Here is a 16,287-nt window from a genome sequence, read left to right as displayed (position 1 = left end):
CTTAATTTGGCAATGAAAAGCCTATTGAGAATAGTACCTAGGAAAGGGTTATAACCAGCAAGGCCACATGATGCCAAATGCCACCTTAGTATATTCCTTCTGCTACAGTTTGACTGTGTAGATTTTTTTCGGTATGTTGCCTCTATTCCAACTTTTTGCCAGATTTGGGATTAGCAGTTCATAGCATCCCTACATGGTCTTAAATGAGATAATTTACCCTTTTGTGGCTAACATTATAGCAGCATAAATTTCGTGCTCAGTAATTTCCTAGTTCAGTAGAAAGGAGGTAGCATGTTCCTGCCTCATCTGGTTCAAATTAGGCCTGTTGAGTAAGTCCTTAGCCTACAGATTTTAGTATCAACAGTTGCAGAATGTCAGCCTGGATTAAGCTTTAATCTCAAAAAAAAGAAAAAAGAAAAAAAGAGAGACGTTAGAGTTGAATTTTTAGCCTCTATTTTTGCCACACAGCTATGAAAATGGAGACAATTGCATTGTTTGCAACGAGCTCTGAGATCCCAACCAGGAAGGTGCTACAGAGTGCAACACATCCATCACTCGCTCAGTATCTTGATACCCCAGAGGGGTACAATCTGTTTCACTTCATTAAAAAGAAGCTGAGCATCTCAGGATAAGTCTAAACCCAGTCTTTTTGGCAGCAGTTGATTTTGAGCGTTTGCTGCCCTTGCCTCCTTGTTCTCATTCCTGTGAAACCCCCTGCTCTGTGCAGCTCTGTGTGGCTGCAGCGTTAAGTAGGTTGGGGAACTGAACCAGAAGGAAGTGAGCCAGCAGGAAAAGAAATTTTTTGAGTTGGCTGTGCTCCTGGATCAGGTTCACTCCATGGCTACACAATAATTTGTGCCAGTACAGTTCAGGAAGTGGTGCAAGAAGAATGAACAGCTGCAAACCAGGCGTGGAAGCCTAGGATCTTGCCATTGCTTAAACCATTTAAAGCATTGCTCCTAACAGATGTTTTTATAGCCTTAAGTTAAAAACTTCCTAATTGTTTACAGGGCATGAAGTGCGATGGTTACTTGGCTCAATGTTTCCATTAAATCTCTTATTAAAGTTTTAAGAAAATGAATTAAACTTCTTCAAAAGGAGAGAAGGGCAAGAGACATACAAATGGCTCAAGGCAACTTTTTAAAGCCAACAATAAGACAGAATCAGGTTTCCTAATACTCTTTTACTACTTTTAAGAATTGTTCTTATACATTTACATTTTTTTTTAAAAAGCATACATGCTTTTGACTTGATCCATACTATGTTGGTAAAGGCCAAGTTCTTGGAAGAAAATGCCCCAAGTCAGAAGATATTTTCCATTTCAACTTATGTTGAACAGAGTTCCACTTGACTTTTCTCTATAAATCCTAGGCTATCTTTATTGGGTTTGGACCAGGATTCAAGTTTCGTACTCAAGTTGATCCATTTGAAAACATTGAAGTATATAATTTAATGTGTGGTAAGTACACTTGATGGGGGTCATCTTTGTTCAGTAAAATATAATATCTCTTGGGCATTGTTAATGTACTTATAACAGATTTCTAAGTGTCTTTTGAAATTTGTCCTTGAGATTTGCTGCTGATTTTCACAAATAAAATGCTGCTTGTTTTTCGGAGGAAGGTCCAGCTTCTAAAAGACTAACAGCCATTTAGCATCTACTGGTCAGGCCACCTGTGTCTCTCCTTTTCACTGATCACTCCGTGTTCCTCTGGCTGCTCTAGTGCAGATGCTTTTACTCACCACTACGAAAACTAACTACTTTCTACAGTTATCTCTCTGCAATCAAACAGGGATATTTCTCTCTCATATGTAACTAGAGGCTTTATCAGATTAATCAGGTCACTCAGAGGACCTTATTCAGGCAGAACAGCAAATAACAAGCATATTAATGGGTATAGGTGCAGCTGCCAGACAGCTCATTTCCAGAAAACCTAAGTCTGTGACCTTGTCTGCTTTTTATGCACTTGAACATTTATTTGTGTTTTTCTCATGTGTTTTCTGATTTGTTGTTTTTCTTTATAATCTTTTAAATCTAGTTACTTGATATAAGTAGGTTTTTAATTCACATAAAGTTGAGATTGTTTTAAATTTTTGTTTTCTTGATTCATATTCGTTCTTGATTGATCACTGTATGTATCACTTCTTCAATTTATATGTTGTAACTTTTAATACTAGGTTTGGATGTTTCCCTGTCCATACTCATCGTTCAATACAACAGGTGTTTCAAATACGCTTTTTTGGTCTTTTGATGGGTTGCAAGTGTGGTTAGTCTGTAGTCCCATTGTGTTGGGAGTCTCAATCTAGAGGTAGTTGTGCAATAATCAGGTTTCCTGCTTCTTGCCTCTCTATGATGTCACTCTAAAATTCATGATTGATTTCTGTTCCATGCGCTCTGCTTCTGTATCTGAGGATCACAGACAGCCCACACCACATACAGATATTTTTTCACTATTTTCTGCTACTGTACAGTACACTGCACTGCACTGGAGAAGTGGTGTTTCTTTCTGAAAATGAGAATAATGGAATGGTTTGTGTTGGATGGGACCTCAAAGATCCTCTAATTCCAATGCCCCTGCTTGGAGAGGGACACCTCCCACTAGACCAGGTTGCTCAAGGTCCCATCCAACCTGTCCTTGAACTCTTCCAGGGAGGGGACATCCACAACTTTCCTGGACAGTCTGCTTCAGTGCCTCACCACCCTCATAGTGAAGAATTTCTTCATAATGTCTAACCTAAATCTCCCCTCTTCCAGTTTTAATCCATTACCCCTTGTCCTCTCACTTATAAGCCCTTGTAAAGAGTCCCTTCCCCCATTGCCTGTAAGCCCCCTTCAAGTACTGAAAGGCTGCTATGAGGCCTCCCTGGAGCCTTCTCTTTTCCTGGCTGAACAATCCCAACTCTCTTAGCCTGTAAATTAACTGTAGCTCCTTGTTCCTTTGTCCCTTCTTTGCTCTGTATTTCATAGTTTCTAGAAAAGTCTCCCACTAGGTCTGCCACTTTCTGTTCTTCTATTTGAGGTCTTCACCTGTTTTCCATTATTTCCTGCCATCTTCTCTCTCTTACCAGGACCTATACTTGCTCTAACATCTGCATCTGTGAGAGACAAAGTATTGCCAAAGAGTTTCATCCAGCAAATGCTTAACAGGAGCACTGAACATGCTTGAGATCAGTGGCAATATTCAGGTATACCACATTCAAACCATGCGTTTAAATTCTTTGCTGGAATAAGAGACAGGCCATTTTCAGGAAGTGTCTCACAGCCTTGTGTGCTTTCCTGTCTTCTCACGGCCTTCTTGAACCACCTTCATTCCCCCCACCCTGATCTTTGTGTATGCTGCATGGGAGGGGTAGAGTCCTTAGTCAGTGAAGCAAGTTCAGTGACAGGTCAGATGTTTTAAGTGTAGTCACAGAGGTGTAGATTTCCTCCATCCTATGTAGAAAGAATTAGAAGAATAGGATGTGCAAAAGCCAGCACATTCACTGTTGGAGAGAAAATGAAGCGAGGCAACTTACTCAACCTTTTTTTTTGCCCAGGGCTTAGGTGCCTCCTGGATTGCAGAGAGGTGTCTTCCTTTGCCTGGTTTGGGCTCCAGTGTTTATTTTGGAGGTGCCTGACTGCACTTTCTTGAAAAATGCAGCTGTAGAAGAGATACTGTCCCATTTGTCCAACTTTTCAGCACTTAAAGTGTGAGCACCAGATGTGTACAACTGTCTTGTCTGAACTGGGAATTTCAGCTCATGTTTTCCAAGGCTTTCAAATTGCCAGAATTGGGGATTTCTGGGACCTTGTAAATTCCTGGATACTCCACTTAAAATAATGGGAACATAACAATGTAATTTAGCTGTCGAAGTGGGGACCTGAGTTCTGGGACTGGTTCTAATTTGACAGCAAACCAGCTTCCTCTGGAAAGAATGAGATTAACCTATCTGAGTGGCATAGTGTAGGGGGAAATATGTTCAGTTCCCCATATAAGAAGGCAAGTTCAGCTCTAACTCTTTGTGCTCTAGATGGGTGAACTAGATACCAAGCTTTTGGACACAAGTGTGTCTCATCACCTGCTATGTTTTGAAAACATCTTATTTCATAGATCCAATATGAGTTAAGTGGAAGAACAACAAATGTATGAATGCTAGTGAGGATTAAGCATGAAATAGGGCTTGATCTATTCAGTATTTGGAAGGTGTCTGAAGTGTCTCTGAGCATTGGTGGTAGGCAGCTTTTAGTTGAGTTACTTTAATGGCAGAGACTCAGGGTGTTTCTGGGGTAGAGGTATTGTTGTGGTTAGACTACTTTGGTGAGAATTTTGAAGCTTAACCTTTTATACCTAAGAGACAAGTAGAAACCAATGTTCTCTCTAAGTTCTTTTATGGCTTTAGCCTTTAAAGCCTTTAGTCCTTAACTAAAGCTTATGTACTTAAGTATTTAACTTAGAGATAAAAAGAAAACAAAGAAAGCCAAAAAGGCCCCAAGAAGCTCTTAGTCATGTGTTTGAGATTCCCATTCTGACCCTTGATGCAAGTTTGGATGCTGCAAGTTCACTTCCCCTCAGATGTAAGCCTCTGTCATTTTTTGTGCTTGTTCTGTCTCTCTTTGCAATCAGACTAACATAATCCTGAGCCCTAGCTAAGAACATGTGTGCTTCCTTTTAAAGGGGTTACATTGCTTTCCCTTTTGGGTGTTATGAGCAGCAAGCAGTGCAGCTTAATTGACTCAGGCGTACTTGTAATCACAGTACAAGCAGCAGTGTATTATGGTCTTGCTCCTCCTGTTAATTACACTTGAATTCTTTCCTAGATTTGCTTGATTTGAAACCAGCCCCAAACAATGGAACTCATGGACGCCTAAACCATCTTCTAAGGAACCCTGTTTACACCCCCCATCATCCCAAAGAAACAAGCCATCCTTCTGAATGCTCGATGGTGGGACAAAGAGCCTTTTCAGTGAGCCCTGGCTGCTCCTGCAGGACAGGGGTAAGTATGGAAATGGTTGAAGTAGTGGAGGTGGTCATCTGTGTTGTATTTAGAGTGAAACTCTGGATTCTCCAGTGTTTATCTTTACCCCTAGTTTTTGCAATCTCCTACTAAGTGAGGTTTCTAAATCAAGTCTTGCCTGGGGTTAGTGGGTATTAGCCTCTATTTATATATTAATTTTTGAGGTTTGCTTATGTAAAGTAATTCAGCTCTGAAGAGCCTGGAAGACACCACAGAAGGAAGCTTTGATGGGGAAAGCATTCACTTCTTGCTTGCTTCACTTACTTATGTTGAAATTTCCCTTATGTGAATGTTGTGTGTTCAGGCTGTGGTTTTCAAGGCTTGTGGCAAAACCAGTTTTTTTCTGCACATTTTCCTTAACCCATCTCCAGTAGGTGCCCGTGAATTCTGTGTAGAGATAACTTGCAAGGCAGATGTCACATTAGGTACTCTAAGTGTAGTAGTGACTCATGATAGGTTTTGTTGAAAATTTAGTAGCATCTCACTGGTTTTGCTTTATAATTATAGGGCTTGCCAATAAAGGATTTTCATCAGCGTTTACATTTCACTGAAACAGAAGGTAAGAACTTTAGATAGTAATATAAATATAAATAAATAAGAATCATTAAAAATTTAAAATGTTTCAACTCCTGAGCAACTCTTAGGCAAATTAGATAAAAATTCTTTTAAATACTTGCTGAAGCTGTAGTTCTGAGGTTTTTGAATACAGTCCTACTGAACAATGTGTTCTCAAACAAGTGTATATCCTTGTGCATATGTCTTTATGGCATGTGTATTATCTGATGTATTTGAATTCTCTAGCACTGAAGTAATAAGCATGAATGGGAATGGGAAGCAAAAGCAGTGTCTGGGGTAGTATCTGGTGGTATGTCCCTGCAAATACCAACGTATTGATGGCAACATGCTTTTATGGAAGCAGAAAGGGTATTTTTCCTAGTCAAGTCATTGCATGGTCTCAAGCTTTGCATGTTCTACTTAGGCTTTATTTTAACTCTTTGGACAACTGCATGCCATGTTTGAGCTGCAGTTTGTAAGGCTGTAAACATGCTCATGACTCGTAAAACAAAATAAACTATTTTAAGCATGAAGCAGGTAAGACAACAAGTAAATAACAAAAGGTGTATGTCAAAATAGAATGTAGCTCTTGATGCTAATACCTTAAAAGATTAAGTCAAGTTGATTAGGCTATCAGGAAGAGAAACAGCCTGGTAGAGACATTGCCTTGTGTGTTCATGAAACCTTGTTTCTTGTGCAAATAAATTCTGTATTTGGCAACACTGTACTGTAGCTCACTATTAAAAATTGGACTTAAATGCCAGTTACAGGCAGGATTCAGTACTTGCTGCTCAGTCAGGGCTGATATAAGCCGCCTGCTGGTTTGTATCATTTGTCCTGGCATGAAGAGCGGATAGAGTTTTCTTGAATCTTTTCCACTAACAGCAGGGTTTCTTTTTAAAATGTGTCCCAGAACCCTTTAAAAATAACTCTTTTGGTACTGTAACACTTGTGAGAGCATGAAATGAAATCCAGTTAGTATGACAGAGAGTGCTTTCCCCTAAGCCTGCAAGTGGTTCCACTGAAACAGACTGCTAATGTGTAGGTGGACACCTGAGTGCCTGGCTGAATCTGGTTTTGAAGGAATATGGCAAGGCTGGGCACAAAACCTGTTTCAGTTCTGTTTTGTAGAAATAGGAACCTAAGGCTCCAAACTGCCATTTTTGAAACAGCTGCATTTTTGCTTGGATTATCAATGAGACCTCTACTAAGCACTGGTCTTAATACAGCAATTTTCTTATAAATTGTATGAATTAAGTATTACTAATTAGATATTCAAAGGATTATCACTGATTAAATAATTCTAGTTACCAGCCTAAATGCTCCTTAAGACTATCTAGAGTTTATTAGTTACCTCAGTTTGCGTATTCTCTCATTGATTGCCATAACTTGACAGCCTGTAAGAACAACAAAATATTAACTGTATTTTTAGTGCTATGGAAAAATACGAATTGACTTCTGAGTCATAGGTGGAGAAATAAACGTCATAATCTTGACCTTTTTTGTGTTGTGGAATTACTGTGGAAAACACTTGCAGCATTCATTGCTCAGTTTCTTTCTCCATTTAAAACAGTTGAAGTTGTAGTTCTGCATATATTTTGTTATTTTGAAATAATATTTCCATGATGTGCTAATTTTCCTCAGTTTTTGTTTTGCATCAGAGAACTTTAAACTTATTTTTGTTTGTTTCCAGTGGATAAAAATTTAAATATTCAATGGTTTGATGAAATTGTAATCTACCTTAGGGGCTAAAAACTGAAACTTTCTGCTGACATTTGACTGCAGCAGACGATTACAAGTGCGTGTGTTTCTTACCACTCTGTTTGCTTGCTTTTTTTTTCTTTAAAATAAATGGTATTGACTCCCAAAGTAAAGCAGAGTTAGCAACAAAATTATGCTTCAGCTTCTGTCTAATGACTTAGTGTCTGCTGATCCCACATAGCTTCTTTCTGGTACAGTTTTAAAGGAAAGTCTTCACTCTTCCATCATATTCAGTAGTTGGCCTGTAAACAGGCAGTGCCTTAGGCAAGGGTCTGCCAAAAACCTTGTGCAGTAATTTACAAAAAACAGTTGGAGATGTCTTTCCCTGTACACAAACTTTCTAAAGAGAAATGGTCTGTGAAAGAAAGGGTGAAGGAAGGTTTTGTGACTATGCACTCATTATAGAGCAAGTCCTTGCAGATCTGAAAATCCAGCTAGTATTTTGCTTTATCGTTTATTTACGTCTCTATATTTCTTAGTCCTTTAATTGTCACTCTTTCGTATGACTTTGTGGTTTCTCCTAAAACAGTCCCCTCAGCAGATTTCAAATCACCACAAATGGTTATTGTCCCATCTAAACGTTACATAGAAGCAGGTCCCACATCTTTAAAATGAAGCACAAAGTCAACAAAGGCTTTTAGCTTTGCAACTTAGATTAATCTCCTGTTTTAAATTGCAAAATGTTTTGATTTAAATATAAACTTAATTTATACAGTATAAGTTTAAATTATTGTTTTGTACTGGCTTTGTCACTTTTTTGTTGTCTTAGCATAGAAACTATACCTTTGATGTAAGAATGATTTATTATGGTTTTTTTTCTGTGACTTCTGTTTGACGATTGAAAATTAAGGCAACTTTAGGTGTATAAAAGAGGAAGCTGCTTTACAACAGTATGGATTAAAATATAACAGTCACTGTTTCTGCTGCAGTTAAGAAGATAGAGAAGCTGACTTTGCCCTATGGACGGCCCAGGGTTCTGCAGAAGAGACATAATTACTGCCTCCTTTACCATTACCACTATGTGAGCGGATACAGCAAGGACTACAGGATGCCTCTCTGGAGTGCGTACACTGTTGGCAAAGATGTAAGTATACAAAGAAGGGTTAGAAGCAATTTTGAAAGGTAAAAAGCATGAATGTCAGTTATTCCTGAACCCTACTTAGACCTTGTCGCAAGCCGGTACTGCGGGGCTACTGCTCGTGATATTATCTCCCAGGCAACTATGTAGAACCACATGAGATAAATGGAGGAATTTTGTATGTGCTTTTCTTCACTTTCCTATATTAATAAGGATTAGCTTGGACTCTTTCCTGTTTCACAGAGTGAGCTGCAGTTTTGCCTCCAGAGCAAGCAGAACCACCAGGAAGTGAGGAGGACATTGCTATTGATACAGAAGCCCTATGAGTCTGCACTGGCTTACTGCTTGGCAGTGGAGGTCTAATACAGCCTGCCAGTGCTGTCCTGAAATTCTGGTCTCAGCATAGAGGGCTCTGAGCAACCTGATCTAGTGGGAGGTGTCCCTGCCAGTGCAGGGGGATTGTATCTAGATGATCTTTAAGGTCCCTTCCAATTCAAACTGTTGTATGATTCATGGTTTTAAAGCAGTTTTTGTAATGTGGCAGGATCCTTTTGAAAAAATTATCTCTTGACTGTCTTGAGCGGTTCATGCCCTGATCTGATTCTTCTCTCAGAAGATCATCGTGACTGAGAGAAAAAGAGGTTGGTGGACACTAATCTGGTCTCTGCTGTCCTGAACCCTATGCTAAGATGCACATGTGCATGCAGAACAGTGATCTTGTGCATTAAATTTTTTTCATGTTCGCCTTTCCCATTCAAAGAAAATTCAGAAGCCACATCATGCTTAAAAGGAATTAGGACGTAAGAGGATGATTTTTGGATATGAGTATCTGGGAATCATAGGTTTTAAATAATGACTGTTATAATTAAATTCAACTGAACTCTGACAAAGTTGACTTGACCCTAAATATTTTGAAGTTAGTGACACGAAGCAAACAGTTACTATAACAAGTGGCCCAGTGGAGAGAGATGGCCAGCAACACATCTGACTGCATCCAATTCCTAGCCTGAATAAACAAGTACATTTACAGTAGAGCAGGTTATCTTTTATCATGGAACCACAGAATGGTTTGGGTTGGAAGGGACCTTAAGGATCATCTAATTCCAATCCTCCTGTCACAGGCAGGGACACCTCCCACTAGATCAGGTTGCTCAGAGCCCCATCCAACCCGGCCTTGACACTTCCAGGGATGCAGCTTCCCTGGGCAACCTGTTCAGTGTCTCACCACCCTCCCAGTAGAAGATTTCTTCCTAATAGCTAATCTAAATCTACCCCCTCTCAGCTTAAAACCATTTCCCCTTGTCCTATCACTACATGGCCTTGTAAAAAGTCCCTTTCTAGCTTTCATGTAGGCCCCTTTCAGGTACTGGAAGGCTCCTATAAAGTCTTTGGATTCCCTTTTGGAAGACTGTTTTAAACTCAAGTAGAATCTTGCAGTTCTCCTCACTTTATTTCCAGAATAGATGAAATGGACAGAAGGGCTTGTTTTCACTGACAAAAGAGAAACAGTTCTTGTATATTAAGTCCCTTCACACCATTAGAGGCAGTTGCAGCTAAATATATAGTCCCTCACAGCATGAGAGTTGTTCTTAAGCCAGCTCTCTGCTTTACCAGTCATACTTTCTTCTTGTTGCACAGGATAAATGGGTTTCTGCTACAGGAGATCTCTCCAGCTGTTTACACAAGGATGTTCGTATTTCTGTTAATCATAACCAGACATGTTTGTTTTACAACAATCATCCTCACCTAACTTACGGATTCCTTTCTCCTCCAAGTAAGTACATTGTCTTCATTGTACAGCTTATCTGGTTTACAGAACTTGTAGTGTAGTTGATATAGTCTTTTACAGATGTTTTTGATAACTGATCAGAGTATGAAGCAGGAGTTGCTGAATTGTTGCAGTTCACTTCAGCATATGAGAAAGACAAACATTTTAGACAATTCAGCAGTTGGTGGGTTGTCCAAAGTCATTTAGTACTTCCCAAAAACTTTGGAACTTGTCAGGTTTCTAAAGTGGCTTCTCAGAGAATAAACTGGGAGGAATCTGTAAACGTGGAGTCAAGTCTGGCAAGCTAGTGAATTGCAGATTCACTTTGTATGACGTTTGTTGGAACTATCCAAAGTAAAATTGAGAGATATTTCATTAAGTCAAAAAACCTGCCTTGGTAAGTTTGTTTTCTCCATATGTGGTTTTTACTAAAGAAAAATCAGCACTGGTCTGAGGAATGTTGCTCTTATTCTCAAAGTACTTAGCCATTGCCAAGTGGTTAAATTGTTTGTGAACTGTTGCTGAACTTATTTGGAAGCATTTGACATTGATTTTATTGCATAAAGTACCAAGTAGTAGATTGTTTAAATGTCCACATCTAGTGTAATTTGCAAAGTTGCAATAGAGCTCTTATTTTTATGCCTAGATTCTTCAGTCAGAACAAGTTGGTCTGGCACTTGTGACATGAATTTCATTCCCTTTCCCAGAATTCAAAAGTCTGTTCTGATATTTATAAACTTCATGAAAATTTGACCACTGTGTGTCTGACAAGTGCAATTGCCGCTGCTTCTAAGATTGTTTATTTTGGATGGGACTCTGCATGTACTGAAATTAGCATTTAGACCCAGATCAGCTTTGGAAAGTGAAGCTTAGGTCAGCTCCACCTTAACATTATTACACCAATCTTTAAAAGAATGAAAATGCAAGTTTAAAGTAACAAATCTCAGTAATGAGTTGCCTTTTTGTTTTAGATTTTTTGACGGATGCAAAGAAACCTCACTATGATGCCTTGCTTACCAGCAACATTGTGCCAATGTATCCTGCATTTAAAGGTATTTTATTTGTATGCATATTTTGTGTGCACAGTTGAACATAAGAGACTCCTGTTTTTTTTTTCCTTGCTTCTAAATCATGCAAATCATCTCTTGTTCAGCTGCTTCTAAAATAAGACCACACCTGACTGTAGGCTTCTTCCCTCAATGAAAAGTTACTTGAAATAGGATTATCAATCTTGTGAAAATGATCCACTGTTGTCAGTTTGATTCCTGATCAGTTGGCTCATTATATGGGAGCATAGTATAAGTGTCTCCATTTAATATTTGACTAATTTGTTTGCATTTTCCTACCTACCAAAGCAGGTTTTTATACTGAATATCTTCTAGAGAACCCAGTTATCATATATAATTATGTGAGTTAAATTCATTTCCAGTTTAAGAATGTCTTCCAGATTGAGATGAGTTTTCAGGCAGGAATCTAGGGTCTTAGTCACTAAGGAAACAGGAAAATACTAATGTCTCTAGTAGAAATTATGTGAAGACTTGGGCTTTCCTGGGTGAGGGGGAACATGAAATGATTCACTGAGGGAGATTAAGTGTATCCCTGAGGAAAAAGGGTAACAATGGCACCTCCTCCAGACAAAACAGGTGTCCTCTTTTTTTTATGGAATAGTGATCAACTCTTAACTGCAACTAAAAATATCGTATCAGTGGAATACTTCCAAGCTCCTAAGTGTGGGTGTACAAGCTAGCCAGGCCAACATGATAGGGGGCAAGACACAGGCAAGCATGGTCTCCTCTCACCTTCCCTCCTTTAGCCTCTTCGTGATTAGATTTCCAAGGAAAGAAGCCCAAGGCCACAAGGGAGCAGCCTCGCTTTGCCTCTGTCATGTTTGTGGTTGGGGTGACTGGGAAACCACAATGCAGTGGTGTTGCTGCTCAGTTAGATGCGACCTTTAAAACCTGTAAACATCTGTATCATTTTTTATTTTCTTAGCTTCTCATGTCTGTTTACACTCCACTGAAAACTCTGCAGAATTGTATTAACAGCTTCCACCGTGGAGATTGTTTCCCACTTCCATTACTGTGTTGTTTCAGTGTTATGGAACTACTTCCATCAATACCTACTACCCAAATATGCTGGAGCCAGGAGCGGTGTCAATGTAGTCAGTGGTCCCGTGTTTGATTATGACTCTGATGGGCTCTATGATACCCCAGAAAAGGTGAAAAGGTGGGAACCTTTTGCATTCTAATCCTTTGTTTCTTCTCTCCATTAGTGGTCAAAAAGTAATTATGATCATGGTTATTAAGGAAACCATCCTGCAGAGATGGGGGCTTGGCAGGTTATCTCAGTGCAGAGAGACAGTCTCATGGCCCTAAGCAGATGCAAAAGTGTAAAGCTAAGAAATAAGCAACAAGCACAAGGAGAAAATGCCCCCTCAAAATTTGTCATCCTGAAACCTGAAGATGAAGCTGTTCTATGTGGAAGAATGTCTGCTCACCTGAAATCTTATGACATTGCCTCTAGGAGTGGATCAGGCAAGAGCTTATCCATGGTGTTATGGTTGACACTTCCTGAGCTGGCACTGTTCCACTTGTTGTGAGTGGAGTTGTGAGAACAAATAAACTGGTTAGCTAAATTGGTTCAAGCCAGCAGGCAGATGGTTTTCTGGGCTCAGGCTGGACTCTCCATCTACTCTGGATTCTTACACATTTTTTGATAAATCAGTTTGTTGTTACACCTCATCAAACTTGTTACTTAGATCAGCATGCAAGCTGAACTTGATTTGCAAAGTAGTACTCTGGAACTTTCCTTCCAGGCCTAAGCTTTTTTGGGGCTAAATAGGTGGAATGCTAAAATAGATATATCAGAATATAGCAGATTGCTCTTATTTGTTCTTTGTGCCAATATGATTTGGTGGATTTACAGAAAGATCTTCTATGTTTCAGACACCCTGGTAATTCAGAAGTTCCAGTTCCGACTCACTTCTTTATTGTGCTGACTAGTTGTAAAAATAGTTCTGAAACGCCTCTGGAGTGTGAAGGGTCTCTAGATGCTTTGTCTTTCATTGTACCTCACAGAGAAGACAACAGTGAAAGCTGTGCAGTAAGTAGTCTGTTCAATCCCTATAAACATTTGGAGTCAGGCTTGAGCTTGTTTTACTTGGCTATCAGTGAATAACTAGCTAAAGACTGTGAAAACAGTGCAGTCTATCCTGATCATCTTGAGAGAGAAGACATTATTTTTGTAAACAGAATTATGTTAAAGTCTGTATATATACTCAAATGTGAAAATAGATGTTCCCTGTTCAAAGAGCCGAACTTACAGCCAACAGAGTATGTTGAGGCTATCAATAGGATACACACATGGCTTCAGTAGCACAAATATCCAGTCAAGGGCTGAGAAAAATGTAGAGCTAGGAGAAGATGAGTCATGCTTAAAGAAAGATGAAGGCTGGGCCAAATGCACACCCAAAAGGATAAAACAGATGTTCCTGAAGAGCATTGGTTGCTTCTAGTTCAGGCAGCTTGGCATTGTGATGGAAATGCACATAGCTGCACTATATACAAACCCAAATAAAGCCTGGAAGGTGTGTAGACCTGTCCTACAGCAAAGAATTACACAAATCACTGCCCAAGTCAGGCAGGGCTATCAGAAATAGTTTTATCATCAAGATGGAGGATAGATGCTGGACCTCGCCTACTATTCCCCATTATCACCAACTTCTTCTTGTGCAGCTACAAGTTCTTGTTACTTCCTCAGGTATATAGTCCTCAATTCAGGCAAGCTCATAACTATAATATCTGCTTTTTTGTTAGATGTTTGCCAACAGTTACTTTTTTATTATCTTTATAAAATATCAAAATGTCTTTTGCCAATTGCTTGAATGTGTGTTGGGAAAAAAAGTTTCACAAACACCGTTTTCCTCCTCTGGCCCGATAGGATGGGAAGTCTGAATCCTTCTGGGTGGAAGAAAGACTCAAGTTTCATACAGCTCGCATCAAAGATGTAGAATTACTTACTGGTCTCAGCTTCTATCAAGACAGAAAACAGCCAGTATCTGAGATTCTACAGTTAAAGACATATTTACCAACTTTTGAAACGGTCTGATTTTTTTTTTTTTTTCTGTGGAGTGTCATTGTCCATTTAAAAATTAATTTGTAAATAGACTGTTTTTAATTAATGAAAACATTTTTTAAAATAAGCTGGAACATTTATTGAGAACTGATGACCAAAATGCCAGTAGGGAGAAGAGTGGGTTCCATATTTGTATCTCAGGGACTCCTGGTGGATGTAACACAGGATGGCAGCTCCTGTCATTCCCACTTGAATGTGGTAGAACCCTGTCCATCACCAAATGCTAACAGCATTTGATCATCACAGTCTGAGACACGAACAAAAATGTTATCTTTTATATGCTCTGGAGAGGGAGAAGTTTATAAAGCATGGATATAATCAATATTCTACTTCAAAAATACGGATGATTACCAAATGGAGTTCTTGGAAATAGCTAGATTCGGTTTTGACCATTGAAATATAAACAACAGCACCTGTCATTCCAGTTTTTCTTGAAGCAGGAAATATATTCTGAGCTTTGGGCTTCATAAAATAATGCAGTGTTATGGTACAAGGAGCTATACTGAGGTAACTTAAACTTCCTCAAGATGGAAAAGATGCCTGGCTGAAGTGCAGGTTGGCTGGGAAGCCTTGGTATGTTGCTGCCCTCTGGTGTCTCCAACACTGAAGGAGAATTTGATGCACAATTTGCACGTTGTATATGTATCCTCAGAAAGCAGGAATGGGATGCATCAACTCACCTGCAAATCAGAAGAAATAAATTTGGGAAGATCGCTGAGCTCCCAGAAATAATTATCTTGCTTCAAATTGAACTTAGATTTGATAAAAAGATTTTTGCTTTCTTGAAGCAAAGAGGTCTTTCTCAATTTGGTGCGTGATTTGTCAGCTGTTGTTTCAAAATGCCATTTTTGCCAGGAAGAGGTAATTTTGCAAGACCGTTGCCTTGGTTAGACTTGCAAGATGATCTTCTCCAATGGCAGATCTCATCACTACAGTAAATGCCCACAGGCCATTCAGTTGTCCGTTGACAACACATGACCAGGTCCTGGCTGTATTTGTAGCTGTTCTCAGTGCTACTGCATCCAAATTCCAGCTCACATGAGTTACCCATCGTAAATGCAGACACTACCAGCTGCAAGTTCTGAAGAGGTGTGTAATGAGCTTTCTTGGAAGCTTTCAGGCTACACAAACAGCTGCTATAGGCACTCAGGAGTGTAGGAACTCCCTCCTTTTCCAGTAAACATGCTATCACCTTAGTAATACTCCCACTCTCTCTAAAGCTGTTGAGTCAAAACTGTCTCTGTTGTGTATAAAGTTTGGCATAGTCAATTACACATTTATGTTCTTCTCATTTAAAAAGAAGAAAATACGTCACGCACAAGTTTGTTAGAAGAATGAACAGCCTGTGACTGAGCAGAGAGGCGTTTTCCCTTACAGCTTGGTCAGAGGATGCTGGAGGCTGGATTCAAAGCCTGCTGAAGTCAGTGGAAGGGTTTCCATTAACTTCGGTTTGAGCAGGCTGAAATCCTGGGACCATTTTTTTCTTTTAACCAAATATATTTTCTCTGTCTTCTGTTACAAGCATGATTTTTTATTTTTTCTTAAAGTAGTTTCACTGTGTGAAATTTAAATGTGTTGTAGCAACCTCACATTATATGACTGTGACAGCATTATTCAGTGTAACTGCTTTGTAACATTGCCTGTGACCAATAAAAACACCAGAAGTGGTAAACTTCTGTTCATGACCCTTCCTGTACCAAATGCTCCTGGCTAGTTAAACACTGGTGTAGATGGAGGGCACTATTTCACTTTTTTTGGGAGGGATGGGGAGGGGCTTGCTTCAATCCCTGCTCTTTGAGTTGAAGATAACTTCTCCAACTGTAATGTTAGATACATTATTAGAAGGGAAGGTATGAAGAAGGATGGTCAAGGTGTTAATTTTTTTTTTAGAACTGATACTATCTCCTGAATGCAAATGGCAGAGATGTTAGGGTCTTCAGCAAGTGAAGTGATGCCAGTTTCTGTTAGGAGGCAGGGCTACCCTAGCTCCTGGGTAAAG

At 39.4% G+C, this 16,287-nt stretch overlaps 1 protein-coding gene across 3 annotated transcripts in view; it reads left to right on the top strand.

Annotated features, from left to right (window-relative positions):
- The window catches only part of LOC127382192 (ectonucleotide pyrophosphatase/phosphodiesterase family member 1-like), a 58,003-nt gene extending 42,043 nt beyond the window's left edge, over window positions 1–15,960 (top strand). Inside the window, exons 17-25 of one of the 3 annotated variants that reach the window (XM_051613454.1) lie at window positions 1,372–1,459; window positions 4,796–4,971; window positions 5,500–5,551; window positions 8,238–8,392; window positions 10,025–10,160; window positions 11,126–11,206; window positions 12,248–12,380; window positions 13,100–13,256; window positions 14,094–15,960. In XM_051613454.1, coding sequence (XP_051469414.1) covers window positions 1,372–1,459; window positions 4,796–4,971; window positions 5,500–5,551; window positions 8,238–8,392; window positions 10,025–10,160; window positions 11,126–11,206; window positions 12,248–12,380; window positions 13,100–13,256; window positions 14,094–14,261 — 1,146 coding nt within the window. In that variant the 3' untranslated portion in view covers window positions 14,262–15,960. Of the gene's footprint in view, window positions 1–1,371; window positions 1,460–4,795; window positions 4,972–5,499; window positions 5,552–8,237; window positions 8,393–10,024; window positions 10,161–11,125; window positions 11,207–12,146; window positions 12,381–13,099; window positions 13,257–14,093 lie in introns of those variants that run through there. The other 2 variants (XM_051613456.1, XM_051613455.1) reach the window with 2 other exon arrangements.
- Window positions 15,961–16,287: the final 327 nt, after the last annotated feature.

The sequence above is a fragment of the Apus apus genome, chromosome 3 (genome assembly GCF_020740795.1).
Source record: "Apus apus isolate bApuApu2 chromosome 3, bApuApu2.pri.cur, whole genome shotgun sequence".
NCBI classification, from domain to species: domain Eukaryota; kingdom Metazoa; phylum Chordata; class Aves; order Apodiformes; family Apodidae; genus Apus; species Apus apus.
Note: the sequence above shows the minus strand (reverse complement) of the source record. Positions and strands in the feature narration are given on the sequence as shown.